The sequence below is a fragment of the Phyllobates terribilis genome, unplaced genomic scaffold, assembly GCF_046119375.1.
Source record: "Phyllobates terribilis strain yellow unplaced genomic scaffold, ASM4611937v1 Scaffold_9__5_contigs__length_417890890, whole genome shotgun sequence".
In the NCBI taxonomy this organism is placed as follows: Eukaryota; Metazoa; Chordata; class Amphibia; order Anura; family Dendrobatidae; genus Phyllobates; species Phyllobates terribilis.
In genome coordinates, this window is record NW_027362769.1 from 87,305,898 (window position 1) to 87,325,452 (window position 19,555).

At 43.9% G+C, this 19,555-nt stretch overlaps 1 protein-coding gene and 1 pseudogene across 5 annotated transcripts; one reads left to right on the plus strand and one right to left on the minus strand.

The window, feature by feature from the left end:
* Nucleotides 1-1,242: 1,242 nt before the first annotated feature.
* Nucleotides 1,243-15,948, minus strand: TRUB2 (TruB pseudouridine synthase family member 2). Of its 5 annotated transcripts, none has more exons than XM_073646715.1 (9): nucleotides 15,816-15,948; nucleotides 10,914-11,057; nucleotides 10,694-10,825; nucleotides 10,522-10,596; nucleotides 4,820-4,881; nucleotides 4,599-4,680; nucleotides 3,610-3,682; nucleotides 2,765-2,901; nucleotides 1,243-1,962 (listed from the first exon to the last, which is right to left on the minus strand). In XM_073646715.1, exons 2-9 carry the CDS (start codon nucleotides 11,029-11,031, stop codon nucleotides 1,676-1,678), a joined length of 966 nt encoding a protein of 321 aa, XP_073502816.1. In that variant the 5' UTR covers nucleotides 11,032-11,057; nucleotides 15,816-15,948; the 3' UTR covers nucleotides 1,243-1,675. The 5 variants fall into 5 exon arrangements, with proteins under 5 accessions (XP_073502816.1, XP_073502815.1, XP_073502818.1 ...); XM_073646714.1 differs by having other exon boundaries at nucleotides 15,712-15,890; XM_073646717.1 differs by having other exon boundaries at nucleotides 15,786-15,843.
* A 261-nt stretch (nucleotides 15,949-16,209) lies between these two features.
* On the plus strand, nucleotides 16,210-19,296 carry LOC141161624 (SRSF protein kinase 1 pseudogene; annotated as a pseudogene).
* Nucleotides 19,297-19,555: the final 259 nt, after the last annotated feature.

The following is a 19,555-nucleotide window of genomic DNA, read 5'->3' on the forward strand; positions in this document are numbered from 1 at the left end:
TTGCACGTCATTCCTAAGCGTTAACTTTGCCCTCTTTTCTCGTCATTTTTCATTTTTGGCATAGATACTAAAAGTGGTATAATAAATGGGGTAAAGCACGGATATATTTGGCTTAGGCATTTACAATAATGAAGCGTTGCGATTTCCATAAAAAATTTAAAGGTGCAACTCGAATCTACAAATTGTCCTGCAGAAAAAAAAACCCTCATATTGCTAGGTTACTGAAAAACGTATGGCTCCTGGAAAACAAGAAAAGCGTGAAAGCAGAAAAGAAAAAAAGCCCGAGTCTTTAATGGGTTATATCTGAATGAAGGATTTTTCAAAAATGGCAACAATTCAATAACATTGGTGTAAATCCAGCCAAAAGTGTGTCTGTTACATCCTTTAGAAGTTAGAAATCGTGGACAAGTCTGAAGGTAATCGGAATACATCGGAATAGTTTTATTGTATAAAAAATAAACTTACAGAAAAAAAAAAAAAACAACACAAAATGTAGCTACGGTTACAAGCCGTCTTGTTTTACCAGGAGGTGCAGGGGACACGGCTTAGGTCAGGACATGGATATGAAGCTTTCCCCAATATGAACCCACTAAAGGATATGTGCAAACAATGTGTTCTTCAGGCAGGTGCGCTGAAAAAGCGCTAAAAAGACTAAACATATGCGCTGCAGTGTAAAAATGACTTGCTGTGCACATGTTCAGTCTTTCGAACTTCTTTTAACCACTGAAGAAGAAAGCAAACAAACAGAAACAAGTGGACGTGCCCTATATGTTCCTTCAAACTCCCAACTCACAGTATATCAAGTCTAGCGTACTAAAATAAGACTTTTAATGATACTACCAATAAAATCAATAAATATTACCAAAACCTATAGGCAAAAAGACAAACACATTACATATCACAAAGACATATATTAAAAAATATAAATTAATTCAGTCTATATAGAATGGTATTATTACATCCTGCTGCTGATGTTATAAGAATGTGACAGTGATTACATAACTATATCACAATATATAAAGATAAATAGGTTGATCTCAGCCAATTGCTCGTGTTCAGGTATAGAAGGGGACGATCATCACATCGGACACCTTTTTGATACCAAACAGTTTTTTTCCGTCAGGTGGAGCCAGTCGGGAGGCCTAGTACTATATAGACTGAATTACGTTCAGGTTTATATTTTTTAATATACGTCTTTGTGATATCTAATGTGTTTGTCTTTTTGCCTATAGGTTTTGGTAATATTTATTGATTTTATTGGTAATATCATTAAAAGTTATCGTATATTTTAGTACACTCACTTTAATGCCAGACTTAACCACTGAAGAAATGCAAAGACGTGGTGCGGTTGAAATAAGTCACTTGAGCCAGTTCTGATTGGAAAATGCTCACTATAAAATAAAAAATAATAACGCCCGCCGCAAAAGATTATCACAAAGATGCCAAAAAGGATGCTGCAGAAAAACGGCACGGACGATTTACTGAAGTGTCTTCCGCCTGGAAAACTTGGCACGTATGGAGGCATCTGGAGATGTAGTGTGCACATACTCTTAGTGCTCCTATTTTGATTCATGTTCCCCAGTAAGGAGACAGCAAGCATTTTCTGGATATGAAGTGTTGGTAAGTTATGTGATCTGCAATTAGAAGTGTTCATGAACGCTGTATCCAGGTCATATCAGTGCAAGTTCCTCCCTTCGTTACCCAGTGAATCTTCATCACTCTTCTCCCACATCAAGCTGCCATCAGGTTTTTGTACTTGTGTAGCTATAGGTTTGCACTTGTTAATGGCATGGCTGATGCTGTCCAGATCCCAGTGTCCATGTGTTAAAGCACAAGCCAAGGTGAAAGGCCCGTCCCGTGTGCGGCGCACCTTCCTGCAGACGGCAGAGGATCTCAGTTCTAAGCCGATCTCATGGACTAATTTGCGAAGATATTGCTGCGTCTCATGCATGCACTGGATCTCTGTAGAAACAGAAATACAGATGTTTTGGTGAATATTAACATTATGGACATCAGGAATATTGTTCTAGGCTAAATTATCATTTAATGATATTGAACTTCATATCGCAATATTGTATGTTCTGCTATTTATTATATAGTACATGGCATCAATGCACTGAGGCCTACAGCCCACTACTTTATAGGGTCTTATATGTGGCTCTTGAAAGGTATGCGCCAAGTTTTCAAGTCATTCCCTACCCATAGAATAGGGGCTTACTTACAGTCCGCTGGTCAGCAATAGCAGAGGAAGGGTCTCCAAGGAGCTTAATCTGAATGGAACAGAGGCCGATCATGTGCATCTCTGCTCCATCCTTTCTTTATGGGACTGACAGAGTTAGCCGAGCGCTGGACTCTGCTTTTTCCAGCAGTCCCATAAAGAATGAATGAAGCAGAGGTGCACATGATCGGCCTCCGTTCCACTGATACAGTTCTCTTTAGAGCCCCATTCTCTGTATTTGTGGTTGGACCCCCAGCAATCATCAACTTATCCCATTTCCTACAGGGGATAGCTTGAAAACTTCACACTTGCTCCATGTGAAAAAACTCATCTGAACAGCCCTATTAAATAATATTAATTCTTGTGATATCTGGTTTCAACACGGACAGCACATATATATATAATATCCTCGTCTGAACGAGCCCTTACAGACCTGCATACAGAAAGTGTTATACAGGACTACGTATGAGACTTTGTTCTTTATTTTGTCCGTTTTGTGCCTTTTTTGTCCTTCTTCCCTTACAACGCCATTAATAAGACTCCTACCTAAAGTGAAGTTAGGTGGGGAAAACTCAACACATCGCAGTCCAAGCACGAGAGGTGGCGATTTTACCATCGGCCGGAGCTGGCCTTGTACTGCCATCTCATATGCCTCCTGACTCTTTAAGTCGACCTCACTGTGCCTAGAACAGAAATGGATAAAAGATTATGCTTTTTTTCACAAGACATTTTGTAACATTTAGTAAGACTGTCTTTTTATGTCACTTTGCATGAAAACAATGTAGTATAGTAAATCTGCCTTCTAAGGCCACGGCCCCACTATCAGTATGTGGTCAGTATTTTTTCTCAGGAGTGGGAGCCAAAACCAGGTGAGGATCAATCAGAGAAAAGGTATAATAGAAAAAAGTCACCAATTCTGCATTTATCACCCACTCCTGGTTTCGGCTCCCACTCCTGAGAAAAAATACTGACCGAATACTGACCAAATACTGATAGTGGGGTCGTGGCCTTAGACCAATACAATGGTTCTGGATTGCACAAAGGCTGCAAAAAGCAAATGAGTCTGCCTATGCCAGCCCAAGACCTGACGAAAATTGGAAAATGTCATACAAGTGCAGATTTATAAGATGTGTAGAATTTCATGTTCCAGATAATATGGTCCATGATACGGAAGAAAACATGTAGACCTCATCCACCGCAATGTATAAATGCACACAAGCGCACACGCTCTAACACTAGAACTGCAGGGTGAGCTATTAGGAAGAGAGAATAAAAAGGCATTGGTGACCAACCGCACTACATATCATTGGTATCTGTAGGAAGAAAATATTACATTCTTACGTAAAAAAACAACAACAACTATTTATAAAATGAATTGTAAGCTCACGTACATTAGCAATGCCTTTTGGTTAGTCCCCTGAATCATGGCCAAAACCCGCTCCAATCTATCTTTTGTTATGTGTTCTGTGGGGAAAGGGAAACAAATAAATAAATATCATTGCTATTTCCATTGAAATTAGATCACATATGAAAAAATAATATACAATATTCCAGAATATAATTAATGTCTTCTATAGACACATCACAATAAAATGCATTTTAAAAAGGCCATGGCCTGTGAATAAACGCAATGTTAATGTGTAGACCGCATATCATGTTTTATTTGCCTATGAACAAGACAAAAGTTTTCTTAAAACAAAATAATTTGACTATTGATGAGTAACATTGGGGAAATTTTAGCTTGAATGTTTTTTTTCCATAGGTAATAGAGAAAAATCGATTCCGTAGCTGCTAGACAGGAAGCGCCTCTTACTCGACAGCATCCGCAGCTCCTTTATTGATTAGCCAGCCTAGTGCAATGTAATATACATCACGCCAGGCCGGCTAATCAACATAGGAGCTGGGAATTCCGGCATGTAGGTATGAGGCAGCTCACCGGTGTCCTATTCGGCGGCTACAGAGTACAGACCTGCCTGTTGATTTTGATCCTTCTTCCATCTCCCTACTGAATTTCAGGGCACATACCACATGTTTTCTAACGTCAACCTCCCGCTCTGAGGAGTGTCATAACTTCGGAGTACTGCCCTGAACTACATTTGGCATGATGAAGAACGCGCTCCACTAGGTTGTCATCTCTATGACATGAGCTACAGCGAAGCAGCCGGCATACATGATGTCAGTCCTGATAACATATACATTGGAGGAAGAAACAAGCCAGCAACGATCACATGCCAGCGGAAGAGAGGAAATGGGGTCTTGAGATCAAGACCAGAATCAGTAGGTAAACTGAAATGAGAGTAAAGTGGAACTTGCACAAAAAAGAATTGTGAATGGCTTTAGCTTTAAGGCAAGTCTCAGAAAACCCCTTACGGACACTCACGGTATGTCGTCTTCTCAATAACTTTTCCAGTATCTGTAAAGTCATCTGTGGCTTTACCAAACATACCACACACTGTATAGTCCTTTAATATGAAACAAAATTGTAAAAGATCTGTTAATAACATACATTCTAAGAAGAATATTGCAAATATAGAATAAATACACTTCTAAAATCTGAAAATACATCAGAAAGCTACACACAAAAATCACACCCGATCATACCTTGGTATAATGGTTTTCATACATGTCAGTAAGAAGTTTGTTACCGCTCCCAATACCAAGCACTGAAAAACACAACATCAATAACAGAACGTGTATTAATAAAGTATAAAGGAGTTATCTGGGACACAAAATAATTAACCATATATGCCCACCCTAATAAATATCCTGTAATCAAGTCAAAGTCTAGAGTACATATAGTATGTACAGCGGCATGTAAAAGTTTGGGCACCCCTCATCAAAATTACTGTTATTGTGAACAGTTAAGCAAGTTGAAGATGACGTGATCTCTAAAGGGCTAAAGTTAAAGATGACACATTTCCTTTGTATTTTAGGCAAAATATATATATATATATTCATCTTTTAAATGTTAAAAAATTACAAAAAGGAAAATGGGCAGATGCAAAAGTTTGGGCACCCTGCATGGTTAGTACCTAGTAGCACCCCCCTTTTGCAAGTATCACAGCTTGTAAACACTTTTTGTAGCCAGACAAGAGTCTTTCAATTCTTGTTTGAGGGATTTTCATCAATTCGTCCTTGGAAAATTCTTCCAGTTCTGTGAGATTCCTGGGTCATCTTGCATGCACTGCTATTTGAGGTCTAGCAACAGATTTTCAATGATGTTCAGATCAGGGGACTGTGAGGGCCTTTATAAAACCTTCAGTTTGCGTCTTTTGAGGTCGTCTATTGTGATTTTGACATGTGTTTAGGATCATTATCCATTTGTAGAAGCCATCCTCTTTTCATCTTCAGCTTTCTTACAGATAGTGTTATGCTTGCATCAAGAATTTGTTGAAATTTCATTGATTCCATTCTTCCCTCTACCCGTGATGTGTTCCTCGTGCCATTGGCTGCAACACAACCCCAAAGCATGATTGATCCACCCCCATGCTTAATGGTTGGCAAGATGTTCTGCTGAAATTCTGTGCCCTTTTTTCTCCACACTTACCTTTGATCATTGTGGCCAGAGTTCTATTTTAACCTCACCTGTCCACAGGACGTGTTTCCAAAATGCATCAGGCTTGTTTAGATGTTCTTTTGAACTTCTCACGATGAATTTTATTGTGAGGACGTAGGAGAGGTTTTCTTCTGATGATTCTTCCATGAAGGCCATATTTGTGCAGGTGTCTCTGAACAGTAGAACAATGTACCACAACTCCAGACTCTGCTAAATCTTTCTGAAGGTCTTTTGCAGTCAAGCGAGGGTTCTATTTGCCTCTCTAGCAATCCTACAAGCAGCTCTCACTGAAATTTTGCTTGGTCATCCAGACCTTATCTTGACCTCCACAGTTTCTGTTAACTGCCATTTCTTAATTACATTTCAAACTGAGGAATGGGCAACTTGAAAACACTTTATTTGTATTGTTTGCACCCATTAGTTTATGAGGCTGTTCACAAAAAAAAAATCACAGTAACATGTTTGTTTTTTATTTTTATAAAGGATGAAAACCAATCATACAAGTCATTGGGTCCCTGAAAATGACGGACTGCACACAGAAAGCAGAAGTGTAGAGTCCTTATGCTGTCCATGATTAATATTGCAATGAAAAGGAGACGCTTTGTAATTTTATTATATTTTTATATGTGAAAAATCACTGATAAAAAACTGATGGTAAAAACTGACACACGGATGAAAGACAATGGTAACACTTAAATAATATTTTTGCGAACGTGAAAAATCGCTGACGTCTGAATAAGGCGTAAATGTGCTCAATAATTGGGCAACATAAGAGAAAATAGCAAGTCACCGCACTTCAGAGATGCCAACTGTATGATGCACTAACCCTATCATACCAATCATGACCATTCTGTCAAAGTAGCACTCTGTAACACTACAGCATGCAAACATGAAATATAGGAAATTAGAATTGCATTACATCTCTAGAAAATAGGAAAAACAGAGAATACTTAGAGCATAAATTGGTCAATTCATGTGTACCCATTAGCCACGGAAAGACGATTCTCTCTGCTGGGACCTATCCTAATGTGATTCTTCTCATGAGCTGATAGCCCACATTTATATGGGAAGGTAGGATCCTACTGGGATTAAAACTGCCAGACGCTGATGGGTGGAGTGCTCATAGAGCTTATGTATACAAATATCAAAAGACTGACCAACCCTTTTATATATATATATATATATATATATATATATATATATATATATATATATATATATATATATATATATATATATATATATATATATATACATACAGTACAGACCAAAAGTTTGGACACACCTTCTCATTTAAAGATTTTTCTGTATTTTCATGACTTTGAAAATTGTACATTCACACTGAAGGCATCAAAACTATGAATTAACACATGTGGAATTATATACTTAACAAAAAAGTGTGAAACAACTGAAAATATGTCTTATGTTCTAGGTTCTTCAAAGTAGCCACCTTTTGCTTTGATGACTGCTTTGCACACTCTTGGCATTCTCTTGATGAGCTTCAAGAGGTAGTCACCGGAAATGGTCTTCCAACAATCTTGAAGGAGTTTCCAGAGATACTTAGCACTTGTTGGCCCTTTTGCCTTCACTCTGCGGTCCAGCTCACCCCAAACCATCTCGATTGGGTTCAGGTCTGGTGACTGAGGAGGCCAGGTCATCTGGCGTAGCACCCCATCACTCTCCTTCTTGGTCCAATTGCCCTTACACAGCCTGGAGGTGTGTTTGGGGTCATTGTCCTGTTGAAAAATAAATGATCGTCCAACTAAACGCAAACCGGATGGAATAGCATGCCGCTGCAAGATGCTGTGGTAGCCATGCTGGTTCAGTATGCCTTCAATTTTGAATAAATCCCCAACAGTGTCACCAGCAAAGCACCCCCACACCATCACACCTCCTCCTCCATGCTTCACGGTGGGAACCAGGCATGTAGAGTCCATCAGTTCACCTTTTCTGCGTCGCACAAAGACACGGTGGTTGGAACCAAAGCTCTCAAATTTGGACTCATCAGACCAAAGCACAGATTTCCACTGGTCTAATGTCCATTCCTTGTGTTCTTTAGCCCAAACAAGTCTCTTCTGCTTGTTGCCTGTCCTTAACAGTGGTTTCCTAGCAGCTATTTTACCATGAAGGCCTGCTGCACAAAGTCTCCTCTTAACAGTTGTTGTAGAAATGTGTCTGCTGCTAGAACTCTGTGTGGCATTGACCTGGTCTCTAATCTGAGCTGCTGTTAACCTGCGATTTCTGAGGCTGGTGACTCGGATAAACTTATCCTCAGAAGCAGAGGTGACTCTTGGTCTTCCTTTCCTGGGGCGGTCCTCATGTGAGCCAGTTTCTTTGTAGCGCTTAATGGTTTTTGCAACTGCACTTGCGGACACTTTCAAAGTTTGCCCAATTTTTCACACTGACTGACCTTCATTTCTTAAAGTAATGATGGCCACTCGTTTTTCTTTACTTAGCTGCTTTATTCTTGCCATAATACAAATTCTAACAGTCTATTCAGTAGGACTATCAGCTGTGTATCCACCTGACTTCTGCACAACACAACTGATGGTCCCAACCCCATTTATAAGGCAAGAAATCCCACTTATTAAACCTGACAGGGCACACCTGTGAAGTGACTACCTCTTGAAGCTCATCAAGAGAATGCCAAGAGTGTGCAAAGCAGTCATCAAAGCAAAAGGTGGCTACTTTGAAGAACCTAGAATATAAGACATATTTTCAGTTGTTTCACACTTTTTTGTTAAGTATATAATTCCACATGTGTTAATTCATAGTTTTGATGCCTTCAGTGTGAATGTACAATTTTCAAAGTCATGAAAATACAGAAAAATCTTTAAATGAGAAGGCGTGTCCAAACTTTTGGTCTGTACTGTATATATATATATATATATATTGTGAGGCAGTGAGGGGAATTATAAGCGAGGGACGGTATGCATCTCCTAGGATGCGCATAGAGGCGTATTGAACCCGCTGGAGTGCATTGCAATCACAGACACAGCTGTGGACTGGTTCACGCTATTTGACCAAGTCAGAGTAAGGAAACCTGATATGGGATTTTATTTTTTGAGTGATCTACAGGATGCCAGTGGGGCGGATCACTCCCTCCAGCCCGGATCTTACAAGTGGCTCATGGCCAGTTTTCTATTTAATGCTGCAGCAAAGGCTTGGGTGTGTCAGTGGTTTGTATGCAAGCTGCAGAGCAGGAGGCTCTGTGCACTGTAAGACTGTGTGAAGGCAATGTAACTGGCGCACCTCAGAGGGAAACAGCGCAGCCTTCACCCATATGGACTGTTTGGACAACCTGAATGCGATCCGGAGGACGTCTTTTGCATTTTAGTTGTGAGTTTTTGCAAATAAAGACATTTAAGTTGAACTTTCCTTGGATCACTGGCTCATTACCGCACAGTGTGAACACCGCCGCACTACAATATATGTTTCATGTTTGCATACTACAGTGCTACTTTATCTGTTAATTATATATGGAGATGGCTACTCTTAGTAAGCACCCGTACACACCTGTTTTCTGTTTAGAAGTGACGGTCAATCTTTTGTCTCTTCTTTCAGTGACCTGCCATCTCTGACCAAGATCTCTCATAAGCACCATCAATGCCTGGAGCAGCACATGCACAGATAGACTCATTGGCTCCAGCGACGTCGTGAGGACCTTACTATACATGCATTGCCTAAGGCCTCCTTCACGTTTGTATTTACAGTATGTGCGGCATCCGTTTTTTTCACAGATGCCACACGTACCCATTATAACCTACAGTGCTGTGCATGTCTGTGTTTTTACAAGGACCGTGTGTCCGTAAAACTGTAAACCACAGAGATGTGTCCGTTTTAAACTGGCAGCACGGATGACAAGGGCCAATACAAGTCTATGGGTTCGTGTGAACACGTCCAGCACACGGATGGCATCAGTGTACAGTCTGCATGCTGTCCATGTATAACATTGCAAAGTATAGGAGAAGCTTTGTACTTCATAAAGGAAAAACACTGATGACAAACTGATCAAACACTGATGACACTGGTACTGTTTTTTCCGGTGCCGATTTTATACAGATGTGTGAAGGGGGCCTAAGGCACTACCAGCGCTTGTGAGAGATCTGAGGCAGGTCACTGAAACAAGACTAGTCTGACGCAGGAGGTGGGCGAGAGACCAGAGTGCATTGTCCCACCCTGACGCACAATGTGGATCATTTGCATAAGATTTCACAGTTGGATTGCTGAGAAATGCCAAAAGAGATTTCTAAAACAAAGATATGGATTTTTTTCAGCCGCAACCTGGCTGGTCGTAAACAGCTCAGCCATAATATAAGGGGGCTCAATAAAGAATTAACCCATACTCTCCTTACCAATCCCTTGCTGACCAGAAAAGGATGCACAGAGACCGGCAGCGGCCCAGGAAGAGGAGTGGCGGGGGAATCGGTAAGGATGATTATTTATGTTTTCATATTTTAGAGCCTCCTGCATGTTTTACACAGTCTGGGGACAAAGCTGTGGATCCTGGATATGAGGACTCTCCACTGCAGCAGATTTTATAGCAATTAAGTCAGGAAACACAGTAAGTGACACAGCACTGAAATCAGGGTCTTGATCACTTTTTTGCAGAATAACCCTAGTAACAGATTCCCTTCGATGAACTCTGTGCAATTTATGATCCCTTCTGTTAAATCTGCTGTCTCACCAACAACTGGGGGCGCCCCGCAGTTTGAGAGGCACCGCAACAATGTAATGTGAAGCTCACCAAAGACTCCCGATGACCGTGTATCCAGCTTGTGCCCCACACCAAGCCTCAGGAAAGTAAAGCTGGGTCCTTTAACTGTTAAGCCAAATAAGAGAAACATTACATTGATATATCATAAGCGTGATAATCCTAAGGAACAACCCTAGAGGAATGATGAGAGGTCGGTACTAACCCAGAAGATGATCAGCCAGGGTGGGAACGGAGGTGACAACTTTGGCTACTTTCACCTCACTGCTGTTCTCATTGCTTTGTGGTAGGAAGAGGATCTGCTGCCGAGGAGGCCGCTGCTTCAGGGAGTTCAGCCCTACGAGAAGACACTAAACATTACTTCTGCACAAGACAATACAAGAGCTCCGATCTGACAGAGTCCATCTACACCGACATGGAATTACCTTGCAGCAGTTTCATCTCTATTGTGTCTCGTACAAACTTCCATTGAATCCCCGGTGGTTTATAAACAGCAAATATTCCATGCAACATTCGAAATGCTGAAGAGGCGGAAAGAGCCATGGCTGCTCATCAACAGGCATCAGTCACTGAGAAGAGAGCACATTATTGCTTATTCCTATCTGTACCCATTGTCCGATGCATTGCAGCGAGCTGGGTAATCGGGCAGGGCACGTGCCCAGGCGTGGGGGCCAGGAAGCTGCTCTACTTGGTCAAGGTATCTAGGAAGCTAGTGCAGCAAATAGCTCTAGGTGAGGGAAAGCCGAGCTCTGCCAGTCTACTGGTTCATTCATATGTCCAAATTGATAGTTTTTTTTAATGAAATGATTTATTTTATAAAGTGATCCGATCCTTCAGAGCAGCGCTTACAAGTTCTACAGGAACGAGCTTGCAAGCACTGAACATGTTCAGCCACCACTGCACGATAACTGCCAGGAACCTAGGTAACAGGACAAAAGATTATTTTTTTTTACTTTAGGCACCACTCCAGTGTTTTTTTATTGCAGCATTGGAGTGGTGCTTCAAATCTAAGGTCCCTGCCGTCTGTCGTATACTTACCACCACCATCTTCACCTTCTATAACCTGCCTCCAGTGTTTATGAGACTAGCCGGAAGTCACTTTTCCAGGCAAGTTTATAAGCGTCTTGTTCTGGCTCTGACAGACTTGCATTGAACGCTTGTGAATGTTACCTCTTACTTTCGACCATTCAGAAGTTGCGGTCATAAAATGGTGCAGTGGGATTGGAGCGTCGCCGATAAAAGATGAAGATGGCGGTGAGTATAATACTCAGATAAGAGAACTTAGATTAGTAGCAACACTCCAGTGCAGAAAAAAAATCCACCAAAAAATGCTGGAGTGGTGCTTTAAAAGGAAGCTGCGGCACTTACTTAGGCTGTGTTATAGTTTCAATACAATCAGTGGTTTATTAGCAGGAGATTATTACTGCAGGACTAGGGCTCACATGCATGACAGTCCAGTTAATCTGCGTAATCCCGCCCCTACCACTGATTTGCAGCTTGCTGACAATGTACACAGGAAGTTGCCAATCAGGGATGTAGGCGGGGTTATACAGAGCTCAGCATTCTGAGCACTGCTACATCAACAGCAGAGAAAACAGGGACTCAATTGAAACTGCACCAAGCAGCCCAGTAAGCGACATCGCTGGAATCAGGATCTCTCCCCCAACATTATGCTGCTCTCAAATTAGATTCTAAAAACCTGGTGGCAGATTCCCTTTAAATGTACACTACCATTCAAAAGTTTGGGGTCATTTGGAAATGTCATTATTTTTGAAAGGAAAGCACATTTTTTTTCAATGAAGCTAACATTATATGAATCAGAAATACATTCTATACATTGTGTTACTGTGGTAAATGACTATTCTAGCTGTAAAAGTCTTGTTTTTATTGCAATATCTACATAGGTGTATAGAGGCCCATTTCCAACAACCACCACTCCAGTGTTATAATGGTACATTGTGTTTGCTAACTTAGTAAGAAGGCTAATGGATGTTTAGAAAAGCTTAGAAAACCATTGCACAAGTATGTTCGCCCAGCTGAAAACGGTTTGGCTGATTTGAGACGCTATAAAATGGACCTTCCTTTGAGCTAGTTGAGAATCTGGAGCATTACATTTGTTTGTTCTATGAAACTCTCAAAATGGCCAGAAAGAGAACTTTCATGCGAAACTCGACAGTCTATTCTTGTTCTTAGAAATGAAGGCTATTCCATGGAAGAAATTGCCAAGAAACTGAAGATTTCCGACAACGGTGTGTACTACTCCCTTCAGAGGAGAGCACAAACAGGCTCTAACCAGAGTAGAAAGAGAAGTGGGAGGCCCCGCTGCACAACTGAGCAACAAGACAAGTACATTAGAGTCTCTAGTTTGAGAAATCGACGCCTCACAGCTCCTCAACTGGCAGTTTCATTAAATAGTACACGCCAAACGCCAGTGTCAACGTCTACAGTGAAGAGGCGACTCCGGGATGCTGGCCTTCAGGGCAAAGAAAAAGCCATATCTGAGATTGGCTAATAAAAGGAAAAGATTAATATGGGCAAAAGAACACAGACATTGGACAGAGGAATATTGGAAAAAAGTTTTATGGACAGACGAATCAAAGTTTGAGGTGTTTGGATCACACAGAAGAACATTTGTGAGACGCAGAACAACTGAAAAGATGCTGGAAGAGTGCCTGACGCCATCTGTCAAGCATGGTGGAGGTAATGTGATGGTCTGGGGTTGCTTTGGGGCTGGTAAAGTTGGAGATTTGTACAAGGTAAATGGGATTTTGAATAAGGAAGGCTATCACTCCATTTTGCAACGCCATGCCATACCCTGTGGACAGCGCTTGATTGGAGCCAATTTCATCCTACAACAGGACAATGACCCGAAGCACACCTCCAAATTATGCATGAACTATTTAGGGAAGAAGCAGGCAGCTGGTATTCTATCTGTAATGGAGTGGCCAGCGCAGTCACCAGATCTCAACCCCATTGAGCTGTTGTGGGAGCAGCTTGACCGTATGGTGCGCAAAAAGTGCCCATCAAGCCAATCCAACATGTGGGAGGCGCTTCAGGAAGCATGGGGGGAAATTTCTCAAGATTACCTCAGCAAATTAACAGCTAGAATCCCAAAGGTCTGCAATGCTGTAATTGCTGCAAAGGAGCATTCTGTGACGAAAGCAAAGTTTGAAGGAGAAAATTATTCTTTCTAATAAAAATCATTATTTCTAACCTTGTCAATGTCTGGACTATATTTTTTATTCATTTTGCAACTCATTTGATAAATAAAAGTATGAGTTTTCATGGAAAACACAAAATTGTTTGGGTGACCCCAAACTTTTGAAAGGTAGTGTATATATTTGAAGCTGAAAATCCCGTTTGTAATTCAGAGTCATTAAACATTTTTGCACAGTTTAGCTTTTACAGGCTTTTTGTTGCACATTCTGTGGTCTGCTGTCATGACTGAGATGAGAAAGCTCAATAAAAGACAGATAAGAGTACTCTCTCACCCATGTACCCAATAGAATGAGCTCACTCATTCACTAACAGTGCAAAATGTATAATGGATACCTATTGCAAAAATGATATTTAATAAAAAAATACATGCATTTCAGAAAAAAAATCACTGTTGTTAACAACAGAGAAGGCTGTTAGTAACAAGTATATTGCACAGTTGTTTTGTAAGAACATGAGAGAAGTGATTGCCAGGGGTGTAAAGAGGAGAGGGGCCCTTCGACACCAATTTCCAAGGTGGCACATTCAGGTGAAATGTATTGCAGTGCAGCGACCTGCCAGGTCCCTGTGCCATAATACACGCTGCAGAGCAATCAGAGGCTGGCAGCCGACATCGGCGTGCCAGGCATTGGGGTTGCATGGCAGTAACATCATACCACGCCAAAGTCAGCTGCCGGCCTCTGCAGGGGCCCAGGATAGGGGAAATTATTATAGGAAGGGGCCCAGGATGGGAGACGTTATTATAGGAAGGGGCCCAGGATGGGAGACGTTATTATAGGAAGGGACCCAGGATAAGGGAAATTATTACAGGAAGGGGCCATTATTACAGGAAGGGGCCCAGGATGGGGACATTATTATAGGAAGGGACCCAGGTTAAGGGGGACATTATTACAGGAAGGGGCCCAGGAAAAGGGGGACAATAGTATAGGAAGGGTTCCAGGATAAGGGAAATTATTACAGGAAGGGGCCATTATTACAGGAAGGGGCCCAGGATGGGGGACATTTTTATAGGAAGGGGCCCAGGATGGGGGACATTATTATAGGAAGGGGCCCAGGATGGGAGACGTTATTATAGGAAGGGGCCCAGGATGGGAGACGTTATTATAGGAAGGGACCCAGGATAAGGGAAATTATTACAGGAAGGGGCCATTATTATAGGAAGGGGCCCAGGATGGGGGACATTATTATAGGAAGGGGCCCTGGATGGGGGACATTATTATAGGAAGGGGCTCTGGATGGGGGACATTATTATAGGAAGGGGTCCTGGATGGGGGACATTATTATAGGAAGGGGTCCTGGATGGGGGACATTATTATAGGAAGGGGTCCTGGATGGGGGACATTATTATAGGAAGGGGCCCAGGATGGGGACATTATTGCAGGAAGGGGCCCAGGATGGGGGACATTATTATAGGAAGGGGTCCAGGATGGGGGACATTATTGTAGGAAGGGGTCCAGGATGGGGGACATTATTATAGGAAGGGGTCCAGGATGGGGGACATTATTATAGGAAGGGGTCCAGGATGGGGGACATTATTATAGGAAGGGGTCCAGGATGGGGGACATTATTACAGGAAGGGGTCCAGGATGGGGGACATTATTACAGGAAGGGGTCCAGGATGGGGGACATTATTATAGGAAGGGGTCCAGGATGGGGGACATTATTATAGGAAGGGGCCCAGGATGGGGGACATTTGTACATAATGAGCTGTGGGGGGCAAAGCGTATTATTATAGGACACTTTATGGGCCTCTACATCTGAGCATCATGTGTGGAGTGGGAGCCCAGCTCCACATTTAGCACCAGGGCCCATCCATGTCCAGTTACGCTCCTGGCGAGTGCCCATCACATTACATACACAGAGCCTCCTCTGCACCTGCGCTCAGCTCTGCTCCCCGGAAATCACAGCCAGAGAAACACAAGCCGAGCACTGGGAGAAGGGTCCGCTGGGCGGGGCTTCTCTACAGGCTGCTGCTCAGCTTGATTGACAGTTTTCTCATTTACATACAGGAGGAGATCTGTGAATGAAGCCGGAGGGGGAGACGCTGAGGAGCGCAGCCGGTGTGCGGGATACACACTGACATTCAGTAACCCCGTGTTCCCACCACAGACCCTGTAGCCCTCGTCTCCATGCCTCCCGCGGCCGCAGCCATTAGCTTCCGGCTACTGGGAGGTTCCATAGAAGCTGATTGGTTACCACCACGAACTATAAGCTTCCGGTGTCACAGAAACAGGCACGCCCACTAAACACGTGATGCTGAAAGATTTTATCCACCAATCGAATTTGGAAGAAGAATCTCGCGCTGTCTAGCGGTGGGCGGGGATTTAACCCCGAGATGACGGAGTGGGTGGAGAGACAGCTAGTGAAGGGCGTGGTCTGAGAGAGCAGAACATCTCTGATAGGCGGAGTTAAGGATGTGACGTACTTTTCAGGGGGCGTGTTCTTAGGAAAGCTCTTAGTGAAGCGGCCGGGTACAGGGAGGGGTCTGATGGAGGAGGCGGGATTAGGCAATGACGTAGATGGTAGTGGGCGTGTTCAGGAAGCGGCGCGGCAGTTAGGCGGGACGGGAGAAAAGTTAGAGAGGGCAGAGGTCTTCGCGCATGTCTTTTCCGTTGACCGGCTGAGAACATGGAGCGGAAGGTGCTGGCACTGCAGGCTCGTAAGAAACGGGCAAAAGCAAAGAAACCTCTCCGGAAAGTGGCAGACGCAGCTCAGCAGCGCAGCTGTGCCCCGGATCCTCCTGCAGAGGATCCCGCAGAGGACGAGGAGGAGGAGATCCTGGGCAGTGATGACGAGGAGCAGGAGGATCCCTATGATTACTGTAAGGGGGGCTACCATCGGGTGCAGATTGGCGACCTGTTCAATAACCGTTACCACGTGATCCGCAAGCTGGGCTGGGGCCACTTCTCCACCGTGTGGCTGTGCTGGGACCTGCAGGTGAAGCAGTTTGTGGCGCTGAAGGTGGTGAAGAGCGCGGAGCACTACACGGAGACCGCGCAGGACGAGATCCGCCTGCTGAGAGCCGTCAGGGGCACAGACCCCGGGGACGGCGGCCGGGACAGGGTGGTGCAGCTACTGGACGACTTCAAGATCTCCGGGGCCAATGGCTCCCACGTGTGCATGGTGTTCGAGGTGCTGGGCCACCACCTGCTGAAGTGGATCATCAAGTCCAGCTACCAGGGCATGCCCCTGCAGTGCGTGAGGAGCATCGTCCGGCAGGTGCTGCAGGGCCTGGACTACATGCACGCCAAGTGTAAGATCATCCACACCGACCTGAAGCCGGAGAACATCCTGCTGTGTGTGGACGACGCCTACATCCGCAGGCTGGCCTGTGACGCCACACAATGGCTCCGCTCCGGGGCGCCTCCACCCTCGGGATCTGTGGTGAGCACCGCGCCACTGCCCAAAGCCTCCACCAAACTGACAAAAAACAAGAAGAGAAAGCTCAAGAAGAAACAGAAGCGCCAGGCCGAACTGCTGGAGAAGCGGGTGCAAGAGATCGCGGGCATGGAAGTAGAAGAAGATGATGGCGCTCAGACCCAAGACCAGGAGGATTCTAATGCTTGTAGTCCTACCACCCCAGATGGCGATTCATGCCCACCACCTGGGCAGAGTGATCCAGAGGAGAACCACCAACAAAAAGAAGCCATGGAGGAGATCCACCAGCAGAAGGGGGAATCCATGGAGGAGATCCACCAGCAGAAGGGGGAATCCATGGAGGAGATCCACCAGCAGAAGGGGGAATCCATGGAGGAGATCCACCAGCAGAAGGGAGAATCCATGGAGGAGATCCACCAGCAGAAGGGAGAATCCATGGAGGAGATCCACCAGCAAAAGGGAGAATTCATGGAGGTTATCAACATGCAGAAAAGGGAAGAGATGGAGGCGGTCAACATGCAGAAAGGAGACATTGTGGCGCTCCAGCAGCAGAAAGGAGAAGCCATGGAAGAGATCCATCAGCACAAAGGAGAAACCGTCAAAGAGATCCACCATGAAGAAGCTGATGGGGAGAAGAAAGAACCTGCAATAAAAGACGAAGCTGCATTAATGGCTGATGAAAAACTGACCGCTGCTGACTTCCTTATAAACCCTCTTGAACCCCAAAATGCTGAAAAAATCAGAGTGAAGGTTGCTGACCTGGGCAATGCCTGCTGGGTGCACAAACACTTCACTGAGGACATTCAGACCAGGCAGTATCGGTCCCTGGAGGTTCTCCTTGGGGCAGGATACAGCACCCCCGCAGATATCTGGAGCACGGCCTGCATGGCGTTTGAGTTGGCCACAGGAGATTACTTATTTGAACCGGACTCCGGTGAGGAGTACTCCCGCGATGAAGACCACATTGCACTGATCATCGAGCTCTTGGGTCACATCCCACGTAAGCTCATTGCTACAGGAAAATACTCCAAAGAATTCTTCACCAAAAAAGGCGATCTGAAACATATATCGAAGCTAAAGCCGTGGGGTCTGGCCGACGTTCTGAAAGAGAAATATGAGTGGTCTGAGGAGGATGCCTCTGGCTTTGCGGACTTCCTGCTGCCCATGTTGGAATTGGCCCCTGAGAAACGGGCAACTGCAGCTCACTGCCTCCGCCACCCCTGGCTGCAGTCATAGTGGCATAGTATTGACTCCATTCATTGTGTTTCTTGTTCAGTTTTTTAAGGGCTGTCCTCCATGCCCCCCATTCAAATGCAAGTAGTATCAGAGGTGGACCGTGGACTTGTCATCTATTCCTATTATGAGTGATCGGCGCGGAGGATCTCGTTGGATGATGGGGGTTTCCAGCTGATTTATGGTGGAAATTGAGGATTGGGTACATTCTCTCTTGAGGGAATGAACAAAGCCCTACAATGACATTGCAGTCCTGGCTCTCGTAGAGTTCCACTATAATGAACCCATTTTCATGTTTCCGGTGGTTACAATATTTATCAGCAGAGGAGAAAATAATTCCCATCGTATTATGTTTCCAATTGGTAGAACTTTTTTTTTCTTCATATCTGTAATGGCTGATGATGCTCTACACACTGGTAATATCAAGGCTGTGTTCATATAGCATTGTGGTCTATGGTCAGGGTCTTCTTCGGGGCTTACTCCTGAAGCCCTGGAAAACAGGATTCGGACGTCTGTGTGGATGTCTGACTTCATTTACGGCCTTATTCGCTTATTTGAGACTGGTTCCAAGACAGTCGGTGCCAACTCCGAATCCCGTTTTCCAGGGCTTCAGATGTAAACCCTGATGAAGGCCCTTACCGTAGGCCGAAACGTTGTATGAACATAGCCTGCAGTTTCCCGGGACTCTGTTCAGGACTTGACGTCCTCCTTAGTCTGGTCTGCCATAGATACATTCTTTTTTATATACTTTGATTTGTTCATGTTGAAGTCTGTTTCCTTTTTGAAGGTTTCTGGTATTTCTTTATTCATGGACCTGACTCTGTTTTTTGTGTTGTCTAACATAAGTAGAGGGTGCAGTGAGACAGTTCGGCTGCTTTATATCTGTTGTTCCATAATCAGTTCATGAAACATATTTGACCACATTTTCATGTGATGACGGATTGTGAAAGTAAAGAATAAAAATACTGTTGCCATTGACAATGGACTGTTGTATGAGGCTATAAGTTCCTACTATGTCTTGTATAGGGGGTCTCTTTGGCAGCAGTGAAAAGCTGACCAGTCTCATCCCACTGAACGCCAACATGATTGTGGACTAGTGCAGGAGCTACATTTTATTGCATACACTATTCGGATCCATAAAATTGATCAAACATGGACCACAGCAGTGATTTTTTTTTTCCCATGAACATCATCGATCCTTTTATAGTTCCTAACGGAGCAAAAAAAAAACCACCCTTGT

Bases quoted from the DNA above. Each gene is read 5' to 3' on its own strand.
- TRUB2 (XM_073646715.1), bottom strand. From the start codon at position 11,031: ATGGCTCTTTCCGCCTCTTCAGCATTTCGAATGTTGCATGGAATATTT. The intron at 10,597-10,693 runs GTTAGTACCGAC...TTGGCTTAACAG, and splicing joins CCTGGCTGATCATCTTCTGG to TTAAAGGACCCAGCTTTACT. The intron at 4,681-4,819 runs GTATGATCGGGT...TTCATATTAAAG, and splicing joins ATGAAAACCATTATACCAAG to GACTATACAGTGTGTGGTAT.